This window comes from Accipiter gentilis, chromosome 2 (assembly GCF_929443795.1).
Source record: "Accipiter gentilis chromosome 2, bAccGen1.1, whole genome shotgun sequence".
In the NCBI taxonomy this organism is placed as follows: domain Eukaryota; kingdom Metazoa; phylum Chordata; class Aves; order Accipitriformes; family Accipitridae; genus Astur; species Astur gentilis.
This window is the reverse complement of record NC_064881.1, coordinates 53,630,605-53,645,971: the sequence shown is the minus strand read 5'-3', so window position 1 is coordinate 53,645,971 and position 15,367 is coordinate 53,630,605. Positions and strand designations below refer to the sequence as shown.

Here is a 15,367-nt window from a genome sequence, read left to right as displayed (position 1 = left end):
AGGGACCTGCGAACGCCTTCATCCTGTGCTGCTTGCACTTGGCTGAGATTGCTTGGGGATTTGGGGAACCAGCCACCTCCATTCCGGCCATGGTCAAGGCGGACATCAGCTCTGGGCTCAAAGGGAGTCACGTCCCCACCCCAAAGGGACCAATTCTGCACCGAAAGGCTGGGGAGGAGGGAACTGCAGGGCAGCAAGGCCAGGCTGAGCACCACTCTGGGGACAGACGTGTCCCCACCAGCGGGCTGGCAGGGTGGGGGGGGACCCTCAACCCTGTGGGCTTCGGGATTGGAGGCATGGGGTGCAATTAGGTGGGTACGCTTATTTTTCTCTGTTTGTTCACTAATTAATCCTTCTCGTTGGCAGAACCGTGCCCTCTGGGGCAGCTTTTACTCTCTTTTCCCTGAGCACGAAGCGCTGGGGCTGCAGGAGCAGCAGAGGAGCGCGGGATGCTCCTGCGCCTGCATCCTGAGGGATTTCCAAGGCAACCCAAGCCAACCGCGATGACTTTCTCCTCTTTTCTTCCTTTCCGCTCCCAGGCACTGCCAAACGGAAGAGGACTTTGCCGCTGGCATCCTTGCGGGACTCTGAAAATGCCCGTCTTGAGGAGGGTGGCAGAGGTGAGGCCAGTGGGTGCTATCGGGGTTGGGTGCTGCTGGGGCAGAGGACCACCCGCATCCCCAGTGCCAGTGCCCATCTCTCCGGTGCGTTAGCCCACCACAACTGGGCGAGGAGAAGCCCGGGGCTGTCCAGACGTGTGTCACCCACCTCCCACCATCACCTTTTCCTTTCCTCCCTCCAGGCAAACGGCTGCAGATCAAGCCCCGTCTATGAGCAAGACCTGACCCCGCGGCAGCCGACCAGCTCAGGAACCGCAGAGCCGGGCACGACCTGGCACCTACCTCAGGACGCCGCGGCCAGAAGCGGCACCCCCTTCTCATCTTGCTTTTCCGGGACATTTTGGCAAGGAGCCGGGTGGCAGCGTGGGGAAGTGCCACCCATTCCTGCAGGGAAGCAGCTTTGACGTATTTTAATTTGCCAATAAATTATCTTTTCAGCCAGTTTATTGAAGGCAAGCCCTGCCACCAGGCTCCTTGGATGCTTGCGGGGCTGGGAAGAGGCTCCCATCCCCATCGGTCTTCCTGCAGATCGTGGCTCTGCTGCTGTCCCGGACACAAGGTGACACGAGGACCTGAGGAGCTTAATGCCATCACCAGATGTGCCCGCATCCAGGTCAGCCACTATATTGGGACAAGTGTGGCCAGTGGTCACAAGTCACTGTGCCGGGTTGTAACAGGGTGTAAAGCCCCCGCATGGCTCAGCCCCGGTCTCTCCATGCCCAGAGGCCACTTGCATCCATCCCGCTCCATCTCCTTGGTTTTGGGAGGAGATTTCTTGGACCGAAGCCGTGTGCCAAGAGCATCCGTAGTGGAAACGTGTGTTGGGAGCAGTGCTGAGCTCCCACCAAATGCTCCTGCAGCATGTCAGGGTCTCCCATGGCCAGTTGCACCCTGATCCCCACCTCTCCCCACCTCAGTGGGGGTTTGGTCTCCCTTGGAAAACCCAAACCAGTTCTTTGGGTTTTTTTGGGGGGTTCTTCCAAATCCAAGAAGGAGCAAAGTATGGAGGGAGCGTTGTGCCAAGCCGAGTACTGCCGGCCACGCAGCTGCTGGCATGACGGGTTTTTGCATCCGTGGGTACAATTTCCACGGGGATTTCAGGGCTGTTCCCACCCCACGGATGCCATTTTGGGTACAGCTGCAGGATCTCCCCTTGCCAAGAGGTGCCGAGAGCCGGGAGCATCCATGCGGGGCGGGCGGATTTGCCCATCCACTGCCACTCAATTGCAGCACCTTCAGGCAAAACCCTGCGGGAAAAAGGCATCGGTGGGGATGTGGGTGAGCACTGGGACTCCCTGGGGACCCAGCACCCAGGTGCACTTGACGGTGGGGTGGGCGACGGAGCCACCACGATGCCGTGGGCTCAGGTGTGCCGGCGGCTCCGGCAAAGGGCTGACGGCTGCGGTTTCGCCCCCCCCCCGACACCTGGGCAGCGTGGGTCCCCACGGGGGTTTCCCTTCCCCAGGTGACCCCCATGGAGGGGTCTTGTTATCACTCCACATCTGGGATGCACCCCCTTGCCCGGTTTGTGGTGGGGGATTTATCGCCTGGTTTGGGTGGCTCGGGGCATGGCGTGCCACCAAAAGCATTAATGTCTGTCACCTCCCTGGGCTCCGGTTTAAGGATGATGCCCGCTGCTGAACTGGCAGCTGGGGGGGGGGGGGGGGGGTTAGTGCCACTTGGAGACCAGTTTGGGGTGGCCCCATCCCCAGCATCCCCCCAGCCGTTGCGAGGACCAGCGGGTCTCCCCCCTCGGGGCTGCCCTCATACCCCAGCGTGTGTACAGCGAGCTGATTTTTTAATAAAAACTTTGTCGTCTCCATTGATATTAAATGTCTTTTATTAACCTGTGTGTTTTGATATGTAAATAAAGAGTTTCTTCCCCGGGATGCCTGGTCAGAGTGTGGCTTTGCTCTTTTTTTTCAGCAACACTGCACAAACACCCCCTTGAGGAGCTGGCTAATGCAGGTGGAGGGGCCGCTCTTATCCCAAATCTTTTGAGGTTTTTAATTATTAGAACTTTTTCCCTCCTTACCCAGAAAGGACGTTTCTTCACGTGGTGGTTTCCTAAAAAACCCCACCCTAAATTCACTAAAAATCGCCCCAGCAGAGAGGATGATGCCACGAGTCCCCAGGGATGGCCAGTGCAGGGTGATGGTGGCCGGGAGCTTCTGTGCTTCCCATAGCCGTGGTTCCCTAACGAGCAGGCTAACGGGGATTAAGGCTTGCTCTTCACTAATTAAGCGAAGCAATGAGTAGCTTGCTGAGAGCCGCGGCTCTGCCGCCCACCGGCGCTGCTGCTCCCTTCCCAGGGAGGATTGTAATTTATTGCCGGCTGTCGTTAAAGCACTGCTTGGGGGTGATTAATTTCCGAGCAGGGATAAACGCGGCCCCTGGAGAGGTGTCGCTGAGCCCCGGTGGGTTCCCTCGCTGCCTCCAACAGCCACGACGCCTTGGTGATGGGCCCTGATGGGGGTTTATCCATCCTTTCCCATCAAGCCAGGGATGCTGTGGTGGTGGGCGCATGTCTGGGTTGTCCCACGGCCCCAGCAAGGACATGCCTTGGGGGTACTTTGGCTGGGGGGCACCATAAATATTTCCTGGAAAACCCTCCTGCGGTGGGTGCTGCTGGCACAGATCTTGGTCCCCAGCTAGAGAAACCGGTGCCAGGCTGCCATCACCCACCGACTCGCTTTTCTGCCTGTCATCTGGGTGGTTGTCCCCTGGCATCCTTCTCCTCGAAGCCCGTAGCTGGTCCCACCATGGGCACGAGCCTCTTTGCATGATTATTCTCCTTCCCAAAATGACGTCTGACCCTTCTCCATGTGGCGACACCCGGGTTCGTGCCGCAGGTGCTGGTGGAGCATCGCCAAGATGGTCATAGTAGACACCGCCCTCACCATGGGGTGATGTCCTCACGAGGGTTCCCCGAGCCAGCAGCACCCCAGATTGGGTGCTGTGCATCATCACCCCATCATCAGCCAACTGGGGAAACTGAGGCAGCACCCACGCGGGTACCCAGGTACCCGGCCCCGCTCAAAGGGTTAAAGGGGCACAGGAGCTGCCCGCTCTAAAAGCAAAAGGTGACGCCATCCCACCGCCATCCCCTGGCCACCAACCTGGTTATGTCACTCGACCGCCTGCGAGTAAACTTAGATGACCGGTTCGGTGTGGTGGGGAGGGCCGGGGACATGCTATGGGACCTGACCACGTTCCCCCGGCCACCCCACTAAAAATACCCAAGGGTGGGGGGTGTCACTGGTGAGTGACGGCCCCGTTGGAGCCCGTCCCGTTCCTAATCCCTTCGTGGCTCCCGTCCCATCGTGGGTGGCAGCTGCTGATGGGGGCCGGGTGCCCCCAAGGTACCAACAGCTCCGGGAAGGAACGTGGTGCCGGGGATAGGGAGGTGACACCGCATCCTGGACCACCCCCCCCATTTTCCCAACGTGGGTCCCCGACATCCCACTCCACAGGGACACCGATGCTGCATTCGGGGGTCCCACAATTAAGCGAATGGGAGTTAAAAACACCCCATGAAAAGGTTTTTTTGCAAAAACACCAAGTTGCCCTTTTTGTCCGCTTCTTTGCCCCCTCCCTCAAGTTGCGGGGGGGTGTCCCATTATCCCCTGCCCAAGTTTGGGGTCTCCAGTAAGGGATATCTGTCCCAGGTTATCCGATATGGGATAACTTCCAGCATCACTGGGGTTCTGTGGGGGGGACACAGGGGGCTTTGCCTGCATCTGTGACCCCCCCCCCCCCCCCAGTCTGCCCTGACTCAATTTTACCTTGATAGGAGGAGAAAGATGGAGAAGGGGACAACAAGCACTCCAAACCCTCCAGAGGCCGGATCCAGTAAAAGAAATGATGTGGGGTTTTAGTTGCTGGGGATGCAACAGGATAAAGGTTTTCATCCCCTCCCCCAAAACCCTTTTTTGCATTAATTTGGCCCAAAGAATCCCTGCTTTTTGAACAGTCAGCTAGCACCCTTGGAGGACAGTGTCCCCTGTCCCCAAGTCCCCAAGCGGGGATGGCCATCAGCTGAGCAAGGGGACCATCACTCCCCCCCTCATCCCATGGAGCTGCCTGTGGGGCAGGATGAGGCCAAACTGGGATGTAGTGGGACCCGGGCCGCATCCTGTGGGCGATGGGGATGATCCTGGGCCCCGAAGGGGATCGCTGGGTGGTGGGTGGGTGTTGATAGCCTCTGTGGGATGAAGCCGGTCATCTCTTGGGGTTAGGTGGGACAACTCAATGGCGACTTCCCCGTGCCTCAGTTTCCCTCAAACACCTTGGTGTGGGGAACAGCTGTACCCACAGCTGGAATCAGGCTGCTGTTTGTGCCCCATCCCCGGCCTCGGTGCATGTCCCCGTCCTAACCCCGACCCCGACCGTGACCCCCCGCCCTCCAACACTGACCCTAACTAACCCCAATTCTCACCCGGACCTCCCCAAACATCTTCATCCCTCCTATGCTGGCAGCTCCAGCAGCCACGAGGTGGCAGGGCTCGGAGCAGCGTGGCTTCATCCAGGCCAGGGCCTCATCCTGCAGCGGGACTGAGCACCCCGCGGCCACCCAACCCGCTGCCGTTCTGTGCTGGCGATGCCTTTTCCGTGTGCTGGGATGGCGGTCCTCGTCCTCGAGCTGGTGACGCTCTTCGCCATGCGTCGACCGTAAACGTCCCCTCCTGCGGCACGAAGGCAGAGAGGGCGCCGAAAACGGTCCGGTGGAGCATGCGGAGCTGGGTTTGGTGAATGAGGCTGCTCCTCGACCACCAATGTCTTGTAGGAACATCAAAAAAATAAAAATTCCCCCCCCCAATATATATATATTTATATATATATATAAAAATATATAAAATACATAAATAATAAATATATAATATTTTTCTGGAGGGAAAAATTATATATTACTATATTGTATATATTTTATATTATATATTACATATTATATATTTATTATATACTTTTTTTATATATATATATGGCTGGCTGCAAGGATGGCAAGCCTTCCTTATGCCCTGGGAAGGGTGCTGGACTGCTCCCGCCTGGGAGAACCGAGATGGGGAAGGGGCTGCACCCCAACTTGGGGCCTGATCCCTCCCAGCAGGGCAGCCTAAAACCTGATTTGGGCTCAATCATCCCCATTTTGGGTCTTTCCTAGGGGTGGGGGTGTTTTTTGGGGGGGAGGGGGAGGATAAAACCCTAATTTCTTTGCTCTTTTTCCCTTTCACTCCTTGCTCAGCCCGCCTTGGACCCGGGTCGGTTGGTGGGAGCCAAAATCGACGGCGGGCAGCGCCGAGCCCTCTCCCCACCGAGATTGACACCCCCCCCGCCCCCGGGGCGTTGCCATGGGGATATGCAAATATCACCTCTCTGATAGGTGAAAAGCGATTGAGCCCCGCCTCCGGAGGCGGGGAAAGGGGCGTGGCTCCCGTTTTTTTTTTTTTTTCCCCCCTTTTTTTTTTTTTTTTTCCCCCGTATATAAAGCGGCGGGTTCCATTCACCCGCCCGGCAGCGGCAGCGCCGAGCACGGGCAGCGGACGGGCAGGGTGCAGGCAGCGGGGGGGGGGGAGTGCGGCTCCCGCCCCCAGGGCGCTGTGCCCGTGTCTGGGGCGGGGGGAGGAGGAGGAGGAGGAGGGCAGAAGAAGGCTCTCAGCCCAGGGAGGTGGGGCTGGGGCAGGTGCCAGGGGAGGCAGGAAGGGGCGGGCAGGGCGCTGCCTGCTCCTCGCCATTGGGAACCGGCCGCAGGCAGCGGCGGAGCCTGCCCCCGCCGAGCCGCAGAGTCGTGCTGGAGAAAGAGGAGCCGGTCCCGCACCCACGGGGGTTTCGCTTCCCGGTGGTGGCGGGGTTGTGGGGCCGGGGCGGGGGGGGAAGAGAGAGAGAGAGAGAACCAACCGGCGGAGGGGCTCCGGAGTTGGGGTGCGGAGCCTCGGACCGAAGCCCCGACGGAGGTGTGTGTCTGCAGCCCGGAGCCAGAGTCTCTTCGGAGGGGCCCGGAGCCCGGCTGAAACCCGCAGAGGAGGATCCCGGAGCCGGGCTGAGCCCTTGTCGGAGCGTCCCGGAGCCCGGCTGAACCTCGCAGCGGAGGGTCCCGGAGCCCGGCTGAACCCCGGAGCCGGGCTGAGCCCTTGCAGCGGAGGGTCCCGGAGCCCGGCTGAACCCCACAGCGGAGTCCCGTCGGAGGGTCGCGGAGCCCGGCTGAACCCCGCAGCCGGAGGATCCCGGAGCAGGGCTGAGCCCCGTCGGAGGGTCCCGGAGCCGGGCTGAAGCCCGGAGCACCGGCTGAGCCCCGCCGGAGGGTCCCGGAGCCGGGCTGAACCCCACAGCGGAGCTTCGTCGGAGAGTCCCGGAGCCGGGCTGAAGCCCGGAGCACCGGCTGAGCCCCGCCGGAGGGTCCCGGAGCCGGGCTGAACCCCACAGCGGAGCCCCGCAGCGGAGGGTCGCGGAGCACCGGCCGAACCCCAGAGCGAAGCCCCGTCGGGACAGCCGGTCACCCCGTAGACAGATCCAGCGGAGCCCCGATCGGCGAGAAAAATCCCCCCAAACCCCGGCGGGACCCCCCCCCGGCCCCACTTTTCAAGCCTCGGTGAGCGGCGGTGCCCGGGGGAAATCACCCCCCGGTCCCTCCATGGACTGAGATGGCCTCGGAGCTGGCCATGAGCGCGGAGCTGCCCACCAGCCCCCTCGCCATCGAATACGTGAACGATTTCGACCTGATGAAGTTCGAGGTGAAGAAAGAACCGGCGGAGGCGGAGCGGCTGTGCCACCGTCTGCCCGCCGGGTCCCTCTCCTCCACCCCGCTCAGCACGCCCTGCTCCTCCGTGCCTTCCTCGCCCAGTTTCTGCGCTCCCAGTCCCGGTGGGCAACCGGCAGCCGGTCCCCCGCCCACCACCGCCGCTTCCCTGGGCTCCAAACCGCAGCTGGAGGAGCTGTACTGGATGTCGGGTTACCAGCATCACCTCAACCCCGAAGCTCTCAACCTGACGCCGGAGGACGCGGTGGAAGCGTTGATCGGGGCCCCTCACCATCATCATCATCACCATCAAGGTTACGAGCCTTTCCGACCTCAACCTTTCGGTGGTGAGGAGCTCCCCCCGGCTTCCCATCACCACGCCGCCCATCATCACCACCATCATCATCACCTGCGCTTGGAGGACCGCTTCTCCGACGATCAGTTGGTGAGTATGTCGGTCCGGGAGCTGAACCGGCAGCTGAGGGGCTTCAGCAAGGAGGAGGTGATCCGCCTCAAGCAGAAGAGGAGGACCTTGAAGAACCGAGGCTACGCTCAATCCTGCCGCTACAAGCGGGTCCAGCAACGGCACATCTTGGAGAACGAGAAATGTCAACTCCAGAGCCAGGTGGAGCAACTCAAGCAGGAGGTGACCCGCTTGGCCAAGGAAAGGGATCTGTACAAAGAAAAATACGAGAAGTTAGCCGGCCGGGGCTTCCCCAGGGAACCCTCCCCAGCCGCCGCCCCCAAACCCGCTGCTGACTTCTTCATGTGAGCCGCAAACCCGGGGTGAAGGGGGTGGGGGGGGGTGTCCCCCTTTTTTCCTCCCCCCCTCCATGTGGGGAGAGCAAACCCTTTGCTTGTAAAAAAAAAAAAAAAAAACCAAACAAAAACCACCCACCAACCAACAAAAAAAATATTTTTTTTTTTTCCCCCCCCCAACTGAAATTTTTGGGGAGGGGGGAAGTTGAACAACCCCCATCCCTCCCCCCCCACCCCCCGTCGGGACTCGGAGCCGGGGGGGGGGGGGGGGGTCCCCGGGGAGGAGGAAGAGGAGGAAGAGGAGGGGGGGGGCAGCGGACCTGGAGCCAGCCTGCATGCGGGACGTGTACGGCGTGCTGCTCCCCCCAACCCCCCGGGAGCATCAGCGCCATCCAGGTGGCTTCTATTCCCCCCCCCCTCCCTTCTTTATCCTGTGTGTTTTACCCCCGATTTGATTTTATTTTTCTTTTCGGGGGGTCTCCACGGATCATCCCGGGGGGGGGCCCCGGCAGCGCTGCGCCCTGCCCGGCCCCGCCGCCCGCACCCCCCTCCCGGCCGGCAAACCTGAGCCACGTTTAACTTATTCACCCTTGTAAATATGTAGAAATTAGTTAGTTTTCTGCCTTTTTTTTTTTTTCCCCCCCCTTGAGCCTATATTTTGCTTGGTGATTTACGAAAAAGAAAAAAAAAAAAAACCCCAAAAAATCCTTTAGAAAAGAAAAAAAAAATACACGAGTCTTAAAAGTTTGTATGTAATAGCATGCAAATAATATCCGAGTTAATTTAACGATGTTGGGAAGAAGCCGAATGCACTATATACAGGAATCAATTGGGTTAAATAATACTGTTTTATAGAGATTTAAAATTATCTATGCTCTTAAAAAATAGTGTGGGGGGGGAGAGGTAACAATTCTAGGGTGACCTGAAAGGCAATATAGTAATATATGGACTGCAAACGGTTGGCTGCTATCTCACTATGCACCAGATTTATTTATTAACCCTCGGGAAACGGAATATTATTTTAACCTCGATGTTGAAAGAAGGAAAGAAAATGCACATTATTTCTTGCGCAAAAAAAAAAAAAAAAAAAAGAAAAGAAGAATAATTCGTGCAATTGTGCTTGGAGCGAAAGCGGGGCCGATCCTGCGCGGAGGAGCGGGGTTTTTTTTAACAAGTTGCTTATTTAAAAAAGAAAAACCATAAAAAAAAAAATCTTGGGGAAAACACAAGGGTCTTGCGGACAAAGCGAGCTTGGGAGCCTGGTGCATTTTAGGTACTGATCGTGCGAAGCGTTTTTAACGACCTGTTGTTTCGATTTGTGACGGTTTTAACGATGTTGCATCAAGATAAAAACTTATATTCAACTAGAGCCTGGGTCGGGTTTTCTCTCAACTTGGTGGTGGGGGGGGGGGAGGGATCCCCAGCCTTTTCGTTTGGGGTTTGCTGCTTCTTCCCTTTGAGTCCTGGGACCGATGCAAAACTCTCCCCGAGTGAGGGGTTGTGGTGTGGGGGGCTCGCAGGGATAAATCCAGCGTTGACCATCACTTCTGAGCCAGGGACCACCATCGGCTTTGTCCCACTGAACTCTGGCTTTTCTCTTTTCCTGCCTTTTTTTCTTTTTTTGTGTGTGTGTGTTTTTGTGTTGGGGTTTTTTTGGGGGGGGGTTGATAATTTTTAATTTTTTTTCCCCAGCCGGGTATTGCATTTTGTTTTGGTTTTTTTTTTTTCCTCCGGCCGGAGGGTCCCAAGGTGCCCCAGAGACTTTTGCACCTGCAGCTGCCGAAGTCACCTTCGCCCCAGCCTGGATCCAGTTTAGTCCCAGCTTGTCTGACACCATCCCGATGAGCCGCTGGCTTGATTTTAAACGGTAAAAAATGATTTTTCTTTCCCCTTTTTGGCTTCTCCTTTTTGAGTTCTTAATTAAGGGAAGGGGTGAAAAGAAAAAAACCCAACCCAAACACACACCTTCCCTAAAGGAAAACTTCAGGGTTGGTATATTTTACAAATGTTTTGGTTGGGGGTTTTTTTTGGGACTGTTTGCAGGGACATATGTCCCTGGCAGCTCTGCTCCGCGCTGCTGGGAATCCTGAGCACGGCCACCCCGCTCACAGTTTTCCCCGGCCGTGCCGGGCTCAGTGGGGCAATTTGCAACACAGCCCTTGGTCCAACAAATTTCTGAACAACTTATATTTTCTTATATATATATATTTATTTTTTTTTTCTCCTATATTTTTGCACAAGGCTCAGTCACGGCAGGTCCCCAGCCGGCTGTTGCCCCGGCACGCTGACTGCGGCGTGTTCCTCCTCCATAAATCACAGCCGTGCTGATGCAACCCCCCCCCCCCCCCCCCGCCCCGAACTGGGTGTCCCCAGGCTTTATGGGGTGCATGTGGCCCCAGGACCCTCTGGTTCTGCCTCCCCTGCACCCCCAAACCTCATCCCCCTATTTTTATCATCCGCTTCGGGCTTGTTGGCGTCTTGTTTTGTGTCCAGAGGTTTTTTTGAGTAGCCTGAGCTCGGCTGGATATCGGGCTCGGGTTTTGGAATGGGAACTGGGATGCATGGAGGGACCCTTGCCCCGTGCCTGATGCACCAGGGCTGGGCAGAAAAGGGGGGCTTGGGTGGGGGTTCACCCCCTATTCCTATTTTTATTTAGAGCTGGGGAAGCTTTGCAAACCTGTCTCTAAATAAAAATAACCCGTCCTGCTGCCTGTGCAGCCTCTCGCAGGTCATCACCTCCTCCCCCTGTTTTGTTTTGGGTTTTTTTGGGGGGGTTGAACAGCAGCTCTCCAGTGGGTTACTCCCCAACTTTTCCTCCCAACATCCTCCCTGGCACTTTTTTTGGGGGGGAAAGCGCTTCCAGCTGCCTGCTCTGTGACTAAATAAGGAGAGTTTGGGGAGGAGAAGAAGGGGTTTGGGACCAGTGCCTTCCCCAAACCATCCTGGGAACCTCCGTGTCCCCCCCACCTATTTCCTCACCCCTGGATCTTGCTGTGGTCCATACTCCCAGTGGATTCATCCTGTGTATTCCCAGGGACCAGTGACCCCATTTCCAGCTGCGCTGGGGCTGGTTGGAAGAGCAGGGCTGGCTTTGGGGCTGTGTGGGGTTTTGGGGGGAGCGCTACCCTGTGGGGGCTCACTCCGGGGTCCGGTGTTATGCTCTGCCTGTGGGGTGGCTGCCATCGCCTCCTGCCTTTCCCCATCGCCTTGGCGGAGAAAAGGCAGCGGTTTGGGGCTGAGGACACCTGATTTTTCCCTGTTCCTTCTCGGCCCTTCTGCTCCCCTTCTCTTTGATTTATATATACTTTTTTTTTTTCTTATGGTGCAGCAAGCTGGGGAAGATGCAACCTGGGTCTTACTGTGTTGCTGCCCTGAAAGCAGATTTTTTTTTTTTTTGTAATCGTGGTGTTACTCTTTCCCTTTTATCCCCGATCCTCTGAGATCAGCTTTGGACCAAGGGAGCGGGGAAGTTACCCCCCAACTCCTTGCACCACTGTGTTTTGTTTTGTTTTTTGGCTGTGGTTTCTTTTTTTTTTTTTGCTCCCCACTGATTTTTATTTTTTTTTCCAGCACCTCCTGGAAATCCCCCAAGCAGGGGAATAGCCAGAGCAGGGCACAGAGTATTACTGCTACCCGTTAACAGTGGTCCTCCATGGGGAACCTCATCCCATGGCAGCTCCCTGGGGAGATTTTGGGAGCAGAATCACACCCTTCTGCCATGTCACAGCATTGGGGTGCAGTAGGGGACCCCCCCGGTGATCCCCATCCCGCTGACTTGCTCCGGGCTGCTCAAGCTCCTGGCACTGCCTGGGGGTGGCTGTCCTGGATCTGGCCGTGCTCCTGTTTGGTGAATAAATAATAAAAACTAAAGTGGTTTATGCCCAAATGGGGCTGGTTTATGACTTGTCTCCTTGTTGGGGCTGGGAGGGCTGAGCACACCCCCCCAGTAATGTGAGGGGGGGGTGGTGGTGTCTGGGTGGTCCCCCGCTTTGTTTTGCAGCATCTTTTGGGGTGACTGCAACACGTTGACCTTTGCTGCGGGACCGTGCGTTTGTGCAGCGTCACGGGGCTGCGTGTGCGTGGTCGGAGCGTGTCGGCACATGTTTTGGGATGGGGGGGGTGGTGGTGGTGGTACGGGACGAGGTGGCATGTCGGCGCGCGTCGCCTGTGCCGCAGGGCTGCGGGTGTTCGTGGGGCGTCACATCTGCGTGTTACAGGAGCGTGCGTGGGTTTTTGGGTCGCTCTGACTGCTTTTTAAAGCTTTTTTTTTTTTTTTTTTTTTTTTACCCCCCGCATTTCTCCCAATCTCTGAGCGGGGCTGGAGACTTCTTCCCCAAGCGGTCGCTGGTCTCTGGGGCTGTATGGGGTTGCAGGACCTCGGGACACCATGTTCTCCCTCCTGCGAGGAGCTGTAGCCCCCTGCACCCATCCTGGGCATCGCCTGCACACCAGCTCCAGCCTGGGTGGGGGGGTGAAAGCAACAGCCCCCCCCGCCCCGGTCTCACCCCAGCCCCACAGGGTGCACCAAGGGGTGGCTGGCTTTTGGGGTGGGGGTGTGGGGACAAGCTGTGGGGTTTGGCACGTGGCCCTCTACATACCACCCTCCTGCAGCTCTTTTTTTTTTTTTTCTTTTTTTTTTTTCCCAACCCATTTTTGAGCTTTACTCGCACCGTGACGCACGCTCGAAGGCACCATGGGCGTCGCTGGGCTGGGAAACAGCCGAAACTCTTCCAGCTGTCCTTGCCGAGGGGTTTTACGCCCCTTTTCCACCAAGCAGAAAGGTGATTTTTGGGGGAATGCTCGGTCCCAAACACAACAGCACCTTGCCCGAGCACACATGGGTGCCCGGAACCTCTTACAACCGCCGGTAAAGTCACCCACCAACTGGTGCCGTGCGCTCCGCGGCATCCCCAAGTAACGATTAGCCGGATCGTTGCAGATAACAGGGTTTCTGCAAACAGGCAGAAAACCGCAACAGGCCGATCAATGCGGCATCGCCAAAGTACCCCTCGCTCCTTCCTTCTCAATTATTGATGCTAATACCCGGCAGGTTTGCCACCGAACGGCCGCAGCCTGTTCCGCACAAGTCCCGACATCTTGGTAACATGATAACGCCAGCCCTGGGATAATAAATCATGGTTAGGAAGCAGGGTGGGTTGCTGGGCATGCACGAATTTGGGGCTATGTTCACTCAAAAAGCGTGAATTAATTAAATTCCCAGCAAAATAAATTCCCCCAACAAAACAAAAGCCCTGGCGCTGGCTCCGAGAGGCCGTGCGGGACGAAGTGTCCTCAGGGCTGACCCACGGCGAGCTGTGCCCGGACTCAGTTTGGAGCTGGTATTTTTTTGGCTTGAGATGATCTTTATATTCCGGCTTGGCCGAAGTTTGCCTTTTGCATGTTCCCTCCTTCCAGTGCTCCGGGCCCGGCTGCCTCCTCAATGCTCCCGTGTCCCTGGGAGCCAAATGCTGCCCTGCTCACCATACATAAAAACGTATATATATATATAAAAATACATACATACACATAATATCACCTTGGCAAAACAGAGCTCGTTTGCTTCTGCCAGCTCATGGGCTCACTTGCTTTGGCACTTGCCCGGCTCATCCCTATGGCTGGGATTTATTCCGAGCAAAGCGAAGAGCCTTCTGCCTTCCCCCAGCCAGCACATCCCTGTTGCACCGATATTGTCCCTAACCTCGGCGGGAGCTGACGTCCTTCCCGACAGCCAGCATGCAAGAAACCTCCACGCATACCGAGAACAGGACCACAGCTGAGTTTTGATCCCAAACTCCTTGCTTTTGGGTGGGTCTGCACTGCCCAGGGATGCTGCTGCTGCTGCAGGACATGGGATGCAGGAGGTGGGATGCAAGGATACAGGACATGGGATGCAGGTAGTGGGATGCAGGATATGAGTGTGGGATCGAGGAGGTGGGATGCAGGAGATGGGATGCAGGATGCAAGGATACAGGACATTGGATGCGGGATGCAGGTAGTGAGATGCAGGGTATGGGATGTAGGTAGTGGGATGCAGGATATGGATGTGGGATGCAGGATATGGGTGTGGGATGCAGAAGGTGGAATGGAGGAGGTGGGATGCAGGACATTGGAGGTGGGATGCAGGTAGTGGGATGTGGGATATGGCGTGTAGGATGTTAGATGCAGCATGTGGGATGCTGGATCTGGGCTGCAAGATGCAGGGTATGGCATGCAGGATGCGGGATAAGGAATGTTACAAATATGATACGGGACTTGGGATGCAGGATATGGGGTATACAAAATGGGATATGACATATGGGATATGGGATGCTCCCCTGCAGCAGGCCCCTGCGGCTGTATGAGCACTCCATGGCACCACGTGTTGGCTGTCACTGCCACTGTGCCAGGAGAAATGGGAAGCCCTGGATCATGCATGATCTTGCTCCATGAGGAGCAAGAAGGAGCCCAGCACTCCCCAGCCCACCCTTCCCCAACTGGACAAAGTCCAGCGAGGATGCAATGCCGACAATTACCAGCAACGTCAACGCATTCCAGGTATGTTTGATAACAATTTAAGGGGTGCTAGCACTCATCCCTACCCGTCTCTGCATGCAGGTGTGCGCACTGATATCCATGAATGTACGTATGTGTGTGACTGTGTGTGTGCAGGTGGTGGGATGCAGGATGTGTGGGCATAGAGAAACCATCTCCATTGCCAAGTGGGATACATGCAAGGACAGCGTCAGTCCTCAGGTCCAGTGGTGATCAGGTCCCATCAGCCATGGCCCTTTGTTGTCCCAGCTGCCCATGCAGCGCAGCTCTCCTTGGTGTCATCATCTCCAATGCCTAGACATCCCCTCCTCCCTCACGCTGGCCCCACAACTCCTCATCCCTGCCTGCTCCCCAGTTAAGTCGTCAGCTTAATGCCTAATTACCCACCTGGTAAAGTCCAAAAGCTCCTTGAAGTTTCCTCCCCCAATCCCTTCTTCCTTTTCCACGGATGAGAGCGGGGGAAAAGGGTGCAGGCAGGTAGAGCATCCCCCCCCCTCCCTCCCGGCAACACCAGGTTATTTATTCATGTAACGGGCCGAGGCTGGAGCGCAGCTCAGCGCAGCCCTGGCAGCTGTCTTCTCCCTGGGAGCGCGAGCTGTAATTTGCACAAGCAAAAATAAACTAATTGTTATTTTCGATTTACATAAAGGGAAGGGAAGAGAGGTGGGGGAGGCAGCTAGGAGGGCGAAGGGGAGCCTTATGCTGCCAACCTCTCCTGGGCAGC

General features: G+C 56.9%; 2 protein-coding genes across 5 annotated transcripts in view; both read left to right on the top strand.

Moving 5' to 3' along the window:
* ZC3H3 (zinc finger CCCH-type containing 3) overlaps window positions 1-2,501 on the top strand; it is a 178,968-nt gene extending 176,467 nt beyond the window's left edge. For all 4 annotated transcript variants that reach the window (XM_049826031.1, XM_049826022.1, XM_049826012.1 and 1 more), the window contains 2 exons: window positions 540-620; window positions 803-2,501. In XM_049826031.1, the coding sequence (XP_049681988.1) occupies window positions 540-620; window positions 803-834 (113 nt within the window). In that variant the 3' untranslated portion in view covers window positions 835-2,501. The remainder of the gene's footprint in view (window positions 1-539; window positions 621-802) is intronic.
* Window positions 2,502-7,155: 4,654 nt separating this feature from the next.
* On the top strand, window positions 7,156-8,232 carry MAFA (MAF bZIP transcription factor A). The gene has a single exon (XM_049826140.1). The coding sequence runs from the start codon at window positions 7,259-7,261 to the stop codon at window positions 8,123-8,125; it is 867 nt and encodes a 288-aa protein (XP_049682097.1). The 5' UTR covers window positions 7,156-7,258; the 3' UTR covers window positions 8,126-8,232.
* The last annotated feature ends 7,135 nt before the right edge of the window (window positions 8,233-15,367 follow it).

Excerpts from the sequence above, each read along its gene's own strand:
- MAFA (XM_049826140.1), top strand. The coding sequence starts at position 7,259 with ATGGCCTCGGAGCTGGCCATGAGCGCGGAGCTGCCCACCAGCCCCCTC.